This window comes from Lagenorhynchus albirostris, chromosome 5 (assembly GCF_949774975.1).
Source record: "Lagenorhynchus albirostris chromosome 5, mLagAlb1.1, whole genome shotgun sequence".
NCBI lineage: Eukaryota > Metazoa > Chordata > Mammalia > Artiodactyla > Delphinidae > Lagenorhynchus > Lagenorhynchus albirostris.
The window spans coordinates 70,269,123-70,283,466 of NC_083099.1; the positions used below are offsets into that span (position 1 = coordinate 70,269,123).

General features: G+C 41.8%; 1 protein-coding gene across 1 annotated transcript in view; it reads right to left on the reverse strand.

Moving 5' to 3' along the window:
- Positions 1-246: 246 nt before the first annotated feature.
- Positions 247-14,344, reverse strand: part of MB21D2 (Mab-21 domain containing 2) — a 105,158-nt gene continuing 91,060 nt past the window's right edge. The window contains exon 2 of the mRNA XM_060149281.1: positions 247-3,285. Within this exon, the coding sequence (XP_060005264.1) occupies positions 2,021-3,285 (1,265 nt within the window). The 3' untranslated portion in view covers positions 247-2,020. The remainder of the gene's footprint in view (positions 3,286-14,344) is intronic.

The window sequence follows — 14,344 nt, forward strand, 5'->3', positions numbered from 1 at the left end:
CCAATCAGGGTGCATGTCTGAAGCTGGGGATTAAGTCATTTCCCAAGAAGGACACGTTATATGGAGGATAGGTAGATACTAGTAGGAAAATTGGAGAAAGGGAAGAATGAATACTGGTTGTTCACTACATAGACATCTGGCCTGAAAGACAACAGCAAGCCCAGGGCTATATCTACTGAAAATTACTGTTGGGATTACTAATAAGGAAATAGTTTCCAGATTACAAACTAACAAACAACAACAAAATTCCAAGGTCAGTATGTTTCTTTTATTATTATTATTTTTGTTTGACTTAAGATGGTTGAATGATTTCATTTTCATTTATAAGCATTACAATAATTCCCATGCAAAAACCAAGACCGTATATGCCTAATTTCAATCGGCCAAAATCCAACCCGTGAGACTGGACATTCAGGATCAAAATCAAAATGTTGCTTGACCTTTCCAATAGTAGACATCACGGTCATCCTTTGAGAGATCGGCAGGCCCCTGACCTCCCAAACACTACAGTTTGCCATAAGTTCATACCAAAACAGGGAGCCGATCGATGCCTTGCAGCACCTAAACCTGGCAAGTAATTTCATTGATGAAGACAGGACACCTCTACACCAAGGCTGCCACCCACAGTTATCTCCTGGTTCCTGCTCTATAGAAAAATCTGCTTTTGAACAACCATGGTATCTTCTATGTGGGGACTGATATTAATTTTTCCTTCCAGTTTTCCTTAAAACTCTCAGTAGAAGCAAAGAGACTTTACAAAAAAGCTTACCTCTATGTCAAAAGAAATACAGTTGACCCATGAATAATGCAGGGGTCAGCGGCACCGACCCCTGTGAGGTTGAATATCCACATATAACTTTACAGTTGACCTTCTATTCACGATTCCAAATCCATACATTCAACTAACACATTTAGTGGAAAAAATCCGTGTATAAGTGAACGCGCAGTTTAAACCCGTGTTGTTCAAGGATCAACTGTACATACAAAGACAACTACTTTATCAAGCATGTACTTTCCCCAGCTTCAGATAAAGTCACTTAGCAGATATAAAGCTTTAAAAATTTCTCAGTAAGATAGGAACCAGGAATATCAAGGAGGGCAAAACAGGACCCCACAATTAAAGAACTAAACAAAGAATCATTCTGTTGATGAAGACAAATGGGCTAAATGAAGAAATGATAGCATTTCAACAGTGGATGTCAATTTATATTGAAATACACGCATTGGAACTCCGACAATGGCAAAAATCTCATTAGTGCAAATAACAATTATAATGGTATATTCTTTAATAGGATTTAAATAAGGCTTCAAATAATTACACACACTAAAACTACCATTTGGAAACCTTAATTCTATCTGGAAAGTTGTCAAAGACACCCTTCCAAACCATCCAAAGTTCTGATTTAAGGACAATTACATTCAATGAAGTTGCTCCAAACACAATTTATAGCATTACCACTTCCAAAGTCTACATTGTTTGGCAGAGAGGGAGAAAATACCCTGGCCACTGGTCGAAAGAAATAAATCCAACTAACGTACCAGGTAGTTCCCAGGTTCGGATGATTTTCAAATATCTGTGGTGATGAACGCTCATTAAAAAAAATAAAGACAAAAAAACGAAAACAAAAAATAAAAGAATCCTGAAGCATGAGAAAGAGATTTGTTTCCCCACTCCCATGAACAAAAGTATGAAAGCACAAAGTATGAAACAGAAAAAAGTGAGAGAATTCATGGGTATTTTCATCTATGGCTCAAGTTCTCCTTAACAAAAACAAAACCAAACACCAAAACAATGTGTAATAACTACAAAAAGTAAACAACAAAATCAGAGGCAGAATATGAAATAGTAATATACTGTTTCAGAGCCTGCACCATCCTGCAGAACCAGGAAACTTAAAATGTGTTCTTAACAGATCCAACCTAGGCTGGATATGTAAAAAACAGAAAGACGGCATCACAAACCACACTACATATTATGAGAGTTTTAGAACCAGAGGGGAAAAAAAGGCAGCAAAAACGCTCAGAAAAATTTATCATCAATTCTGAAATGGGGCCTTGTCACATCATCAGGGTTAATGAAGACGGAGATCGACTTCCCCGGGTTCTCAGTCACTAGTTGCTGCAGTTTTTTGGCCAGACGGTCATCGGGCTGGTTGGGGTCCCCTCCGTCGGACTGCGGGGAGGGGATGGTAGTGGTGCTCCCTCGTCTCTGGAGCTCCAGTGTCAGCCGGTTGGCTGCCTTGACGTGCTCGATGGCGGTGCGCAAGTGCTCCGCCGGGTCTGAGCGGACGGAGGAGAGCTTCCGCGCGTGGAGCATGACCGTCTCCTCGGACAGGTGCTCCAGCATGTTGCACTGCGGGATGAAGTAATTGGGACACATCTTGTTGACCAGACAGTGTTGCAGGTCATCAATGAGGCCCAGCAAAAAGTGGGCTGCATAGTCTTCTTGGGCCAAATAGTTGGCAGGAAGTCTGTCGCAGGCCCAGAGCATCATGCTCCGCAGGTGATAGGGGCTGATAGCCTTGGGCCGGGACAGGAGTTTAATGATGATGGCTTTGCAGGCCTGGTAGGCCTGCATGAGGCTGCTGGAGATGCACTTCTTCAACTGCACCTCACTCCTGGCAAAGGACAGCCGCCACTCATTGTCCTTCTTTCCCTTGTAGGAGCAAGCAGGCACCAGGTAAAACCCACTGATGACTTCTTCCTCGGTGATCTTCCCATCCCAAAAGTGGTTCTCCATGAGCCAGCTCTGGGCCACTGCCGGCCAACCCTTGAAAGAGACCACTGGGACGATATCGTACAACATGCGACTGCTCCCCACACCCAGAATGATGGAGATGATGGTCCCATTCTTTTCTACCTTTTCCACCTTTGGCATCCCTCGCTGGGGTTTCTTCTGTATCTCTGACAGGACGATGCTGATGGAGTCATAGAACCAGTCAGCCACTTTGGTTGGGGAGAAGAAGTAGTTGGTGGCACCATTGATGTGATCGACGATGGTGCAACAGTCTTTCCACTTACTGATCGTCCCCTCGTCAAAGAGCCGAAGGCTCAGCCAGGAGTGGCACAAGGCTGAATGGCGCATATCCAGCGTCACAGGCTGATTACGGTCGTGAAGCTTCAGGGCTGGCACCAGAAGAGTGAAGTCCATGTCATAGTCGGTCCCTCGGGCATAGACATTAAGCTCATCTAAGTCCAGGTCTACCACGCCTTCCCGGACTCCTCCAGAAAGCAATAGATACTCATTGGCCACCGGAAGTTTTTGGTCCAGCTTTTGCACCATTCCTAAAAACAGAAGGAGAAAACACTGTTACAGGAAGCACAGATACAAGAGTCTTATGCATCAATCGAGAATGTGCTGAGCTTCTAAGAGCCACTATTCGTTATCAATACAAAACCAGATCTTAGGCTGCTGCACAGACCCAGCCAACAGTACGTTGTTCATTTTCATCGGTGCTAGAATCCATCCTTTTCCAAATGGGAGAATTATGCAGGTTCTTCTCTCATGGTGAAAGCAGTATCATTTTCAATCATAAACCAGGGCTCCTCTTCCCCCAGTCATCACCTCGGTTAATGGCACTGCCATCCACTCAGTCACCCAGGCTGAAAAACCTTAGTAAGTTTCAAGTCTTACTTGCCTTTCTACTGCCAAATCTTATCTATATAGCCTCTGCGACATTTCTTGTTCCTTCCCTGTTCTCCATCTCTGCTGCCATCATATAACGCCTGGCTCTTCCATCTCTTGCCAAAGCCGTCTCTCTCCCCCACATCCTCACCCTGCTTAACTTTCCTCTGTTCTGATGATTCTCAATGTGGGCTGTGGACACTGAAAGTAAGACACTTTCAGAGGACAGTGAGGTCATGACTCCTTTCATAATACTAATACATTATTTGCCTTTTTACTGTGTTGACACTTGAGCTGACATTTAATGGTACAAAAGTAAAGGAGGGCAAAATTGCTGGTGCCTTAGCATTAGTCAAGACAGTGGCACCAACTGTACTAACAGTCATTTGATTCTTTTTTATTGGCATGCACTAGCATTTAAAAATTAGTAACAGGGCTTCCCTGGTGGCGCAGTGATTGAGAGTCCACCTGCCGATGCAGGGGACACGGGTTCGTGCCCCGGTCCGGGAAGATCCCACATGCTGCAGAGCGGCTGGGCCCGTGAGCCATGGCCACTGAGCCTGCGCGTCCGGAGCCTGTGCTCCGCAACGGGAGAGGCCACAACAGTGAGAGGCCTGAGTACCGCAAAAAATAAAAAAATAAAAATTAGTAATAATCCAGTTTCACTTAAAATCCTTAATGGAAAAGAAAACTGGATTAATTTTGTTGAATCCCAACTTTCAAACCTCCTTTTTATGTGACAAAATAGGAAGTAACCATAAGGCACTTCTGCTGCATGCTGAAATACAAACTCTGTCTTCAAGAAAAGCACTCATGTTTGAGTTGGAGGCTAAATGAGCTGCTTTCTTCATGGAACGCCATTTTTAATTTAAAGAATTACATATAAACTATGGGTATTTAGACTTCAGTATGCAACAGACATTTTCTTAAAAACTGAACAAATTAAGACTGACTTCACAAAAACAACTGAGATATTTATTGCCAATGAAAACATCAGACCTTTCAGGAAAAAAGCATTATTTTAGAAAACTTATCTCCTGCACCATAAACTTAACGTCTTCCCAAATTGTATACTTTTCTAATGAGATTGGTGGTGATAGAACAAATGTGACTTTTAGGGATGATATTATGAGCTCTTTGAGAGTGAGAACCATGTCTCAAAGATGTATGAAGCAGCCACAGGGGTCTGCTCCCAGCAGGCATACAATTGAAGCTATGACTGAATGACAAAGGAACAAACAGATGAAATTAATAGGCTTAAATATGAAATACATAAAGGCGAGACGGAAATGACTGTTCCACGACCAACATACAAATTTACCTTCCCTGCTTCCTGTCTTTTGATTATGGATTTACCTGTGCTTCATTATCTGACAAACTACCAGCATCACTCCGTGACTTATTTAACAACTTCTCCTGAAAGGTCGAAAAGAATGACCACAAATTATGATTCCATTAGTGATTGTAGTTACTTTTAATCAGCATAGTTTTCTATTCATAAGGCAATACCAATGCAAATAAATAAACCATGTATATGTGTCTATGCTCCCACTATATTTCAGAATCTGACACTCTGATAAAAATGTGCTCTTTTTCATTCTTTAAAATCCTATTTTCCAAACAACAAAGAGCGAATGATCACTTTCTTTTTAAAGCAATCAATAAGTTATCCAGCATTAAAGAATCAACAATTCATCAGAAAGAGAATTCAGTGTACCCGATTTTTTTGGGGGGGGTGCTGTTTCTCACGCTCCCTGTGCTGTGATGGGGCACCCAGATCCCTCTTCAATAAAGACTTCGTGTCTCAGCTGCTGAGGCTGTCAGTGCCTATCCCTCAAGGATGGTTTGACCTCAAAGAGCCACCACAACTAAGACCGTGGGCTGTGGTTAGGGTAGGAGGTAAACATCCCGTAACCAATCAGTGTGGAAGTGCCCCAGTTCAGAGTACTCTGATGAGTCCCCGGCATCCAGAGTTCCCACTGGGGCCCGCTGAGAAGGACACCACACTTCTCCCTCCGCCTGACCCTGCTTCCGCCCCCTCCCTTGCACAGGTGCAGATCCCAAGGGTGCTCCTTTGTAAATATCCTTACTCCATCTCAGGGGCTGCTTCCTGAGGAACCCAATCTAAAACACTACATACTAACCCAAGCAGCCTTCACTACAAATCAGCAGTGAACAATTTATTTTCCTTTTAAAAGTGGTTTTTAAAAGCCAGACAGCAACCAGTGTGGAAATTGTAACACCGAGAAAAAGATTCTTTTCTCAGTTGTCATCGGGTTTCAGTATCAACCTCATCTTTACAAAGTAATAGCTCCTACCACCACAAGTTTTGGCTGTAGCTCTAAGAGGATAAGATGGAACTTTCAGAATCCCGAGCAGGTGGTGAAAATCACTTTTACTATTTTACAGGCTCACGTGGAGGTACAGATACTTTCAAAAGGAAACATTTGATCTTGAAATAATTTACTCATTATTTCACATATTGTTTAATTCCAGCATCTGGAGCGCCCCAAACACACCTGGGGAAAACCGTGACATGCTGGGTTGTAAGTAGTAAATAAGATCTGAATTGATTAGTAGTATTGTTATATGGACACTACATAATTGTCCCCTCTTAGGCATAAATAACTCAAAATTATATACATCTTTTTCTCCTAGACTGGATCCAACTGGCTCTGAGCACACTAGCCAGAACCTGTCTACACAACCAGAATAACATGTGTAGTAATGGGCTGGGGATAACTTGTTTACAAACGTGTCACTGAACTTTGCCTTGGATTGCCACAGTTTTGTTCCGATAATTACAGGTGAGAAAAAAAGCTAAAATTCCTTTCTGCCCTCTACTGGATTAAAGAAGAAGTTTTAACATATTTTCACTTGTTAGAATATTCCTCTTTCCTCCCAATTGCTGCTTATGCACCTAAAATGTTGACCCTTCTTTCAAAAGAGCCGTATAAAGTATTTGGCTAAATTCTAATATTCAGGGGTTAGGATAATGTTGGACATTTCTTATTCCTTTAAAAAGGGCAGACAGAACTTGAGCAGTAGTGAGAATACAGCTGAAGCTCATTTGCTAAGCTCCTAAGAGTTAGCAACAAAATCCGTAAGGCCACACTGTTCCGGAGGCGGATCCCCTGAGACCTCCACATTTACATTTAGCCTGCCTGAGCCCATTAGTCTACAGTTTTACAGATTATTTGGTAGCACAAATTGGAGCCTTCCCCAGAACTGCACAAACTCAAAGGCCCTCCTTGAAAACTTTCCTGGGCTAAGTTTAAGTAAAAATCAGCTGACATTAGCTGTCATCCCAGATGGGTTGCCAGGCAACTAAAACACAGGCAGGGTCTGAGAGGGAAAAAAAATTCTACTGTACACTTTGGCTGTAGGCATTAGTTCCAACAGATGCCATCTCTGAACTGATCTAAGGTTTTTTTGTGTAATTACAGGAGATTTGTGTGATATCAAGTGCCTCTGGCTGTTTAGCTATTAGTAAATTATTGGAAACAGTGGGAACAAAAGAAAGGTTGAACACACACCATTGAGCTTGTTAGCAGCAGAGAAAAGGAGAGGTGGAGAAGTAGCTTATTCCCCTGGGCGGGTCTCTTCTTTTCAGGAAAGAACTGGCATATGTTTGCTCTTAAAAACACAAAGCAAAAGTGCCTCCCAGCCTCCCTTCCTGTAACTGATTCCTTGATTTCAGTTTATTTCCTAGAATCTACTTATGAGACCTTAAAACTACTGTTTTAGGTACTGGGGCCCCAAGTTTAAGGAATGAGTTCCCTATCATCCACTTAGTTCTTTGCTGACTGCCTTTAGAACATCAAGTGAAAAACTGAAGTCTGTCCTGGACTCCCTTGTATTCTAGAGAACAAAACTTTATCACATTCTGTTGAATTCAGATTACTAATTCCCATCACTCAAACGTATAATGCCAGCTGGCTGACACCAGAGCACAAGAACTAAGTATCATTTGTCTTCTCCCATCTTCACAGCTTCCCTCAAGTACATCTAAGAGAACTCAATTAGTAAATGGATAAGTGAAATTAGTACTTATAATAGATTCCTTTAAAAAAATCAATTCTTAGCTATGTTGAAGAGATAAAGATCTATTAAAGAGAGAAAACTTTTACGTCTTGTAATTAAAGCTACAGAATACATTTTATCTCTCTCTATATCTTTGACTATGTATATAAAAAAGATTTCTATGTAGATAAAAAAGACCTGAATATCTCAATAATATTCATTGCTTCATAAAAAAGTATTACCTTTTTCACCTCAACTCATGTGAAACACCAATAACAGTGCCTTTATGGCACTGATCCTTAATAGTAGGAAGGGTACAGAATGGGATGATTTTGCAAAGTCCTTCTGTGATTTTGACGCATTCCCTTAGGGTAGCAGTCTCCTTAGCTGTTAATAAACAATATAAACCTTCCTGTAAAAATATTATCATCTATGTTTCAAATATTTTTGTCAAACTTATTTGATAGTCTGAGCAACATTCTAAAAAGTAGGCATGGCCATCTTCTTCTAAAAAAGTCACCCATCTATGAGATTTTTAATGACTTCAAATTGGGGAAAGTTTTTTCATTTTCTTTATTCACAGCCAGAAATCATCTATATGAAGTCCCTCACTTTATAGGTGAAAAACTGAGTTCAGAGAGGAGAAATAACTCATTCAAGGTCACACAGCCCTGGGGACAGAGTCACAGCATTGCCTTTAATTCCCATATTTGTTGTGACGGTCAGAGTGGCAAATGCACACTGTTCTCCCTATGACAATGACCCGACTTGACATGAACGTAGAATGGCTGGGAAGGAAAGTAGCAGAGGTCTCAAGGCCAAGTGCCAGCTTTGCACTTTTGTTGGTCACAGCTTTCGTGTGACCTTGGACCGTCAGCAGAACATGCCCCATCATCCACATTTATCAGAAGGAAGGATGCACCTGACCTGTCTTACAAGAAGCTACCCATATTCCCAAATAAATACACTATAAGACACAGGAAATACAGAAGCAAGACACCAGTGGAGCTTCCTAGCTTTTCAATTATCTGCTGAATGATCATTAATATTAAAAATTTTATAGTATGTTTCGTAAGTCAAAGAGTCTGTTTTATTTGGCATAACTTCTGAGACAACTGCAGGTAATGTTATTTAAACTTTTTAGAGACCTGATTAATTCACGTATGGTAATAACCTATTGACCAAATATATATAGTAACAGGACTGATTCAAAAGATGCCTCCTCAAAGAAGTCTTCCTTGATCTTTTCGCATCTTGACACTAATAATGTCTGCGAGAACACTGGAGTCAGAGCAAGACAGGCTTGGGTTTGAATCCTGGTTTTGTCATTTACTACTTAAGTAAGCCTGACAAGTTATTTAACCTCTCTGAGCTTCCAATTCCTCATCTATTCAAAATGAACAAATAAAACCATAAAACCGCTCTTCTAGGGTTGATATGAAATGTCTAAGCACACTGTAGATATTTAGTTCCTTTTCCCCATATAGTCTTCCCTTTCTCCACCATCTATAAAACTGGCTTGGCCAAACAACTCCTATTCCACAGAGTTGATAATCTATCGAAAGCCTCTAAGCACGTGTAAGGCCTACAAAACATGTTAGATGAAGGGAAACGAATGAAGCATCCTCTCCTCCAGCAGCACCCAGACTGAAGCTAGCCCAGGGATGCCTCCTCTAGTGGCTGCCATCGGGTAGCATGGTGCACAGCCTGGCCAGTAGAAGGCTGGCTGGATTCCAGCCCTTTCGTGTTCCCTCAGAACAAGTGCCCTGCAAAATGAACAACCTACACACCCCTGTGAAGGACCCTGATCTGAATTCTTACCCTAGCACTTTCTACACCTATAATCATCGTGGGTTGTATTCATGGCTTATTGTCCCTCCTTAATGAGATAACAACATCTGGCACAGTAATTGGCAAAGACTGTCAGTAAATGAAAGATGCTCTCGCAGTCAACAGTCTATGAGCTCCTGCAGTCAAGGTTTTACTACTGCAGGGGCTAATACAGACTTTGGGATTAGAAGGCAACTGTGGGTTGGGTGCATCATTTAGCTCAGTCAACTTGACCACATCATCAGTCACAAATTGGGAATCATGAGATTTGCCATATAATGTAATAGAAAATACTACCAGCATATCTCTATAAAATCATCCAAAAGTCAGGTTGGAAAAAAAAAAAAGCCTCTCTAATCTTTCATTATTTTCTTTCTTAAAAATTAAAACTCAAGTTCTAAAAATTGGTGGGCTTTGGCAAAGTTTACTAAGCTATTTTGAACAGAATGAACATGAGTCAGACCTGGACTCAAGTCCAATTCATCCAGGACCAACCTAATTAAACAGTTTCCTTAAATGACATTGGGGAATAACAATTAAAAGTTTGCTGGGGGCGGGGGGGCTTCCCTGGTGGCGCAGTGGTTGCGAGTCCGCCTGCCGATGCAGGGGACACGGGTTCGTGCCCCCGTCCGGGAAGATCCCACATGCCGCGGAGCGGCTGGGCCCGTGAGCCATGGCCACTGAGCCTGCGTGTCTGGAGCCTGTGCTCCGCAACGGGAGAGGCCACAATAGTGAGATGCCTGAGTACTGAAAAAAAAAAAAAAAAAAAGTTTGCTGGGTGGCCATGAGGTTAAAACAAGAAAATGCACACCAAATTACTTAGTGTGTGGTCTGGTACTCACTTGGCAGTCGATAAAGAGAGGGTTCTGGGCATGTGCCCACATTAGCAAAATATTTTTCCCATCCAATAAGTCTTGCCTTTTCCTCCTTTTAGTTCTTAGGATAGTTTAAAAACTCATGGTTTCTGCCAATCAAGACTTATTGGCAAGACTCAAAGGAGTGTCTCATTAGCCCCACCTAGCAGCCGCCTACAGCTACAACAGGGCATGAAAGATAGGTTGTTAGTTTACAAAAGGAGCGACCATTTTAGAAGGCTCATTCTTGAAAGATAAAAACAGTAGCAAGTGGAAAGTAAGAGTGATGCCAATACAGTATCATAAGGATACAGAAATATGCCAGTGATGACCAGATTACCTCTCTCCTGATCTTCAGAAGCAGCAAGAAGCTTCTAATGGAGATGTTCAGCATTAAGTCAAATGTACCCTCCTTCAGCCTGTGACCCAGCTGAGTCTGGTTTGTATTCCTTTCTCATTTGGGGATGTATATGCCAACTACTTAAGTACGCTGAAACTGGAAGTCTGGGTTTGATGGGCAGGGGGTAGGCTCTATATTTTAGAAGAGGAATAATGAAGGAGGCCAAGTCTGGGAAATTGCAAGGATGGTGGTGGGATTCAAAATTGGGGTTTGATTTATTCATGCATGTGACCCATAAGTATCAGTGCCTCCTCTGAGCCAGTACTATGCCAGATACTGAAGACACAACAGCGAAAAGAAACACACTGTCCCCACTGCATGGTCCTTATGTGGAGTGAGAAAGCCAGTTACATTTGTATCAATCAGGAGAGATGTGAATATGCTGAGTAACAAACCTAAAACCTCAGTGACTCCAAACAACAAAGTCTTATTTTTCATTCAGGCAACGTGACCATCAGAGGTTGCTGGCTGGGGCTCTTCTTTCCTTCATCCAGGACCCAGGTGGCTACAGTACCCCTCATCTAGAAACTCACAGGCCCTCTACTGGAGGAAAAGGAAGCCCTGGGGGATCTCTTTCCGACAGCTAAACGCCTTGGCCTGGGAAGGACACATGTCATTTTCATTCACACATCACTGGCCAAAACTAGTCCCATCCAACCCCAGGGAAGAAACTGCAGTTCTACCTCATGCTGGGAAAGCAGAGAGCCAGAAATATTTGATAAGCAGAATGAACAACCCCCACACTAACCAAACAAGCACACACTAATGAACATATAATTATAAGCTGAGATAATAACTCTGAAGGAAGTGAATAAAGGTCCTAGCCAAAACATAGAAGGGGAGGAAGAGGACTGCCAATTGTTTCGCCTGGAGAATGAAAAATTCAAGAAGACCATGAGATCCATCTTCAAATATGTGATGAGTTGTCCTGGTAAAGGAGAAATGGATTTTAGGATTCCAATAAGTAGAAGGTGTACAGAGAGAAAAAAAAGAAAAATCAGTGTCATCGGTAAATGAAAGGCTCATCTATCTAGTAGAATCTTCTAGCAAGGCTGCCTGTGGAGGGAGTACATTTCCTGTCCCAAGAAATGACCAATCAGCATTTTCAGCAGGGGTGACGACTAAAAATACTAACATGGGATGGGGTCTGAGTCTAGGTGTCCTTCAAGGTGGCTGCCCAACACCAAAGCCTCCTCCTACTGAAGATACCATGTAGATTGCTGTAGCCACCGACGACCGTGCAATGTGGGCCCCATAACAGGTGCAGGAAGAAATCCAGGGGAGTATTTATTATGTTCCCATGGAGGAGGCTGTTCTTCCCTCTCATCTGTTTTCTCTGTCATTTCTGATCTGCAACCCAGCCGCTATCACAATCCCCCAACCAACTCCACCGATTTTAAAAGAAGAGATCACAGTAGTAGCGGTAACACACATCAGAACAAAAGAAGGACTGACTTTACAAAGCACACTTTCAAAGTATGTACATCTCATGTCAAGGGCTCTCTGAGAAGGGCACAAACATTGATTGGCTCTACTATGCATTAAGGCATAGGCTGAATGTCTCATCTATGTCTTTTCCTTCTATCCTCTTGGCACTTGGAAGTAGGTCATCCTGTCCCCATTTTACAGATGAGGAAATCAAGATAAATAACAGTCGAATAAATTGTTCATGGCCATAAAAACTGAAATGGGATGAAAATTCAGGTTCATTCCATACTCTTTTCACTATCCCAGTGATGCTTTCCAGCATTAAATGGGCTCTCCTGAGAGGATAAATAATTTAATATCTTTGGACCTTTAAAATTGCCACATGAAACACTGTAAGAAACAGTTAGTGGAAGCTTATTTCTCTGTCCAAAAATAAAACAAATTCTATTTTGGAGTAAAATGATTTTTAAAGCAGATTAAAAGCTCATTTTAGCACTCCCTGGGAAATGAAGTATTATAAGCAAAATGGGTCAAGGATTATAGGAAAGACAAGATTATAAATGACTTCTTTATTTTTTAAAAAAGTGAGTATCTAGTGCTGCGACACACAGCCATGTGTGCGTGCATGTATGTGTGCTGCATATTTAACTCAGATAATTCTGAAAGAGCATTCCACAAGTATTTTAATTCCAAGGGAATCCTTGGAATTCTTTCAGTCCCCCCAAGACAAACTCTGAAAATGTTCCTATATATTCAGATGCATAGTTTAATTTGCTTACTTTAATCCAACAGCAAAGCCTAAATTTTAAAGTCCTATCCCCTAAGTTTTTACTACTAGACTGGGGGGACAGAGAGTGGCTGAGAACATCATTACCAAGGGAAATACTAACCACAAAGCCAGAAGCTGTTACTGAGATGTAAATCTTTTTCATTTGTGGACACAGCAGTATCTACCACCGTCACTTTTTTCCTCTGTGCAAAACTCAGCTCAGGCACACTGAGCCATGGGGAAAGAAACATGACGAGTTCTGTGCCTTCTCTAAAAAAAAAAAAAAAAAAAAAAAGCAACCCAAACCCAAATCAAACCTAAACAACCTGTTATCCTGAGTCTCAATAAGAGATATGCCCGCTGTGACTCAGCAGCCTGAGAAACTATGTCACTGTTGATTAAAAAGGGACTCCACAGTGTAGAGTAGTGTAGCTGTGGTCTACACGACACACTCAGATTTGCTACATTAGCTCAAAAATGGTTGCAATTTATATAAAGACCCAGCTAAAGGATTTTAAAACTTCATTGGCTAGCTAAAGTCCTGCCTTAAAATTAGTTTACTTTGGAAATGTTCAAACATACAGAAATGTAGAGATAATAGTACAATGAATCACCATGTACCCACTACTCAGCTTCAACAATTATGCTTGCCATTCTTGTTTCATTTATTCACACACTTTTGGCTGTAGTTCTTTAAAGCAAAGCCCAGATATTATACCATTTCACCCATAAAACACTTCAAAATGCTTGTCTAACTGACAAAACCTTTTAAAACTGTAACCACCATTTTCATATCTAAAGGAGATTTTAAATGATTACTTATTATTACTATTATTGACTTCACTGATTTTACCTTTTTCCTAATATGCGTGAATACATGAGTGTGTGTGTAGGACAGGCTGTTGATGCCCTGCACCTGCAGCCACGGTAGGCGGTTTCCTGTGAGATGGCAACTTCCCTCCTTAAGGCCAATGATTCTGCTTCTTGGCCTGAGGGTCATCTCTGCTCTGGCACCACTGGGAAGTGCAGGGGAGTTCATGCAGGAGAACTGACTTTAATCCAACAGCAGGGGAGGGCAGGAATCAGCAGACAAGTGCCCCGCTTCCCCAGACTCTGGTGTGACAATTCTGAGTTCTACACAACTTCCCAGAGGGTCCCACAAGATGAATCTGCTCATGAACAGTCCCTTAATTGGCTTTTCTCCCCTCTCTGTCTCAACTGCTCTACTCCCTCCCTCGTGCTTCTTACAATCACCTCCCAAGTGAGCTACCACATCAAGAGTTTACTGGAATCTTCAAGGGTGAAAATTTTCAGAGTGATATACTTGGATTGACACTGTCAGTCTGACACTCTTATTTCCTGACATGATGAGAGACCCCAGAGCCACTATATCTGCAACCTAGGGACTCCTATTA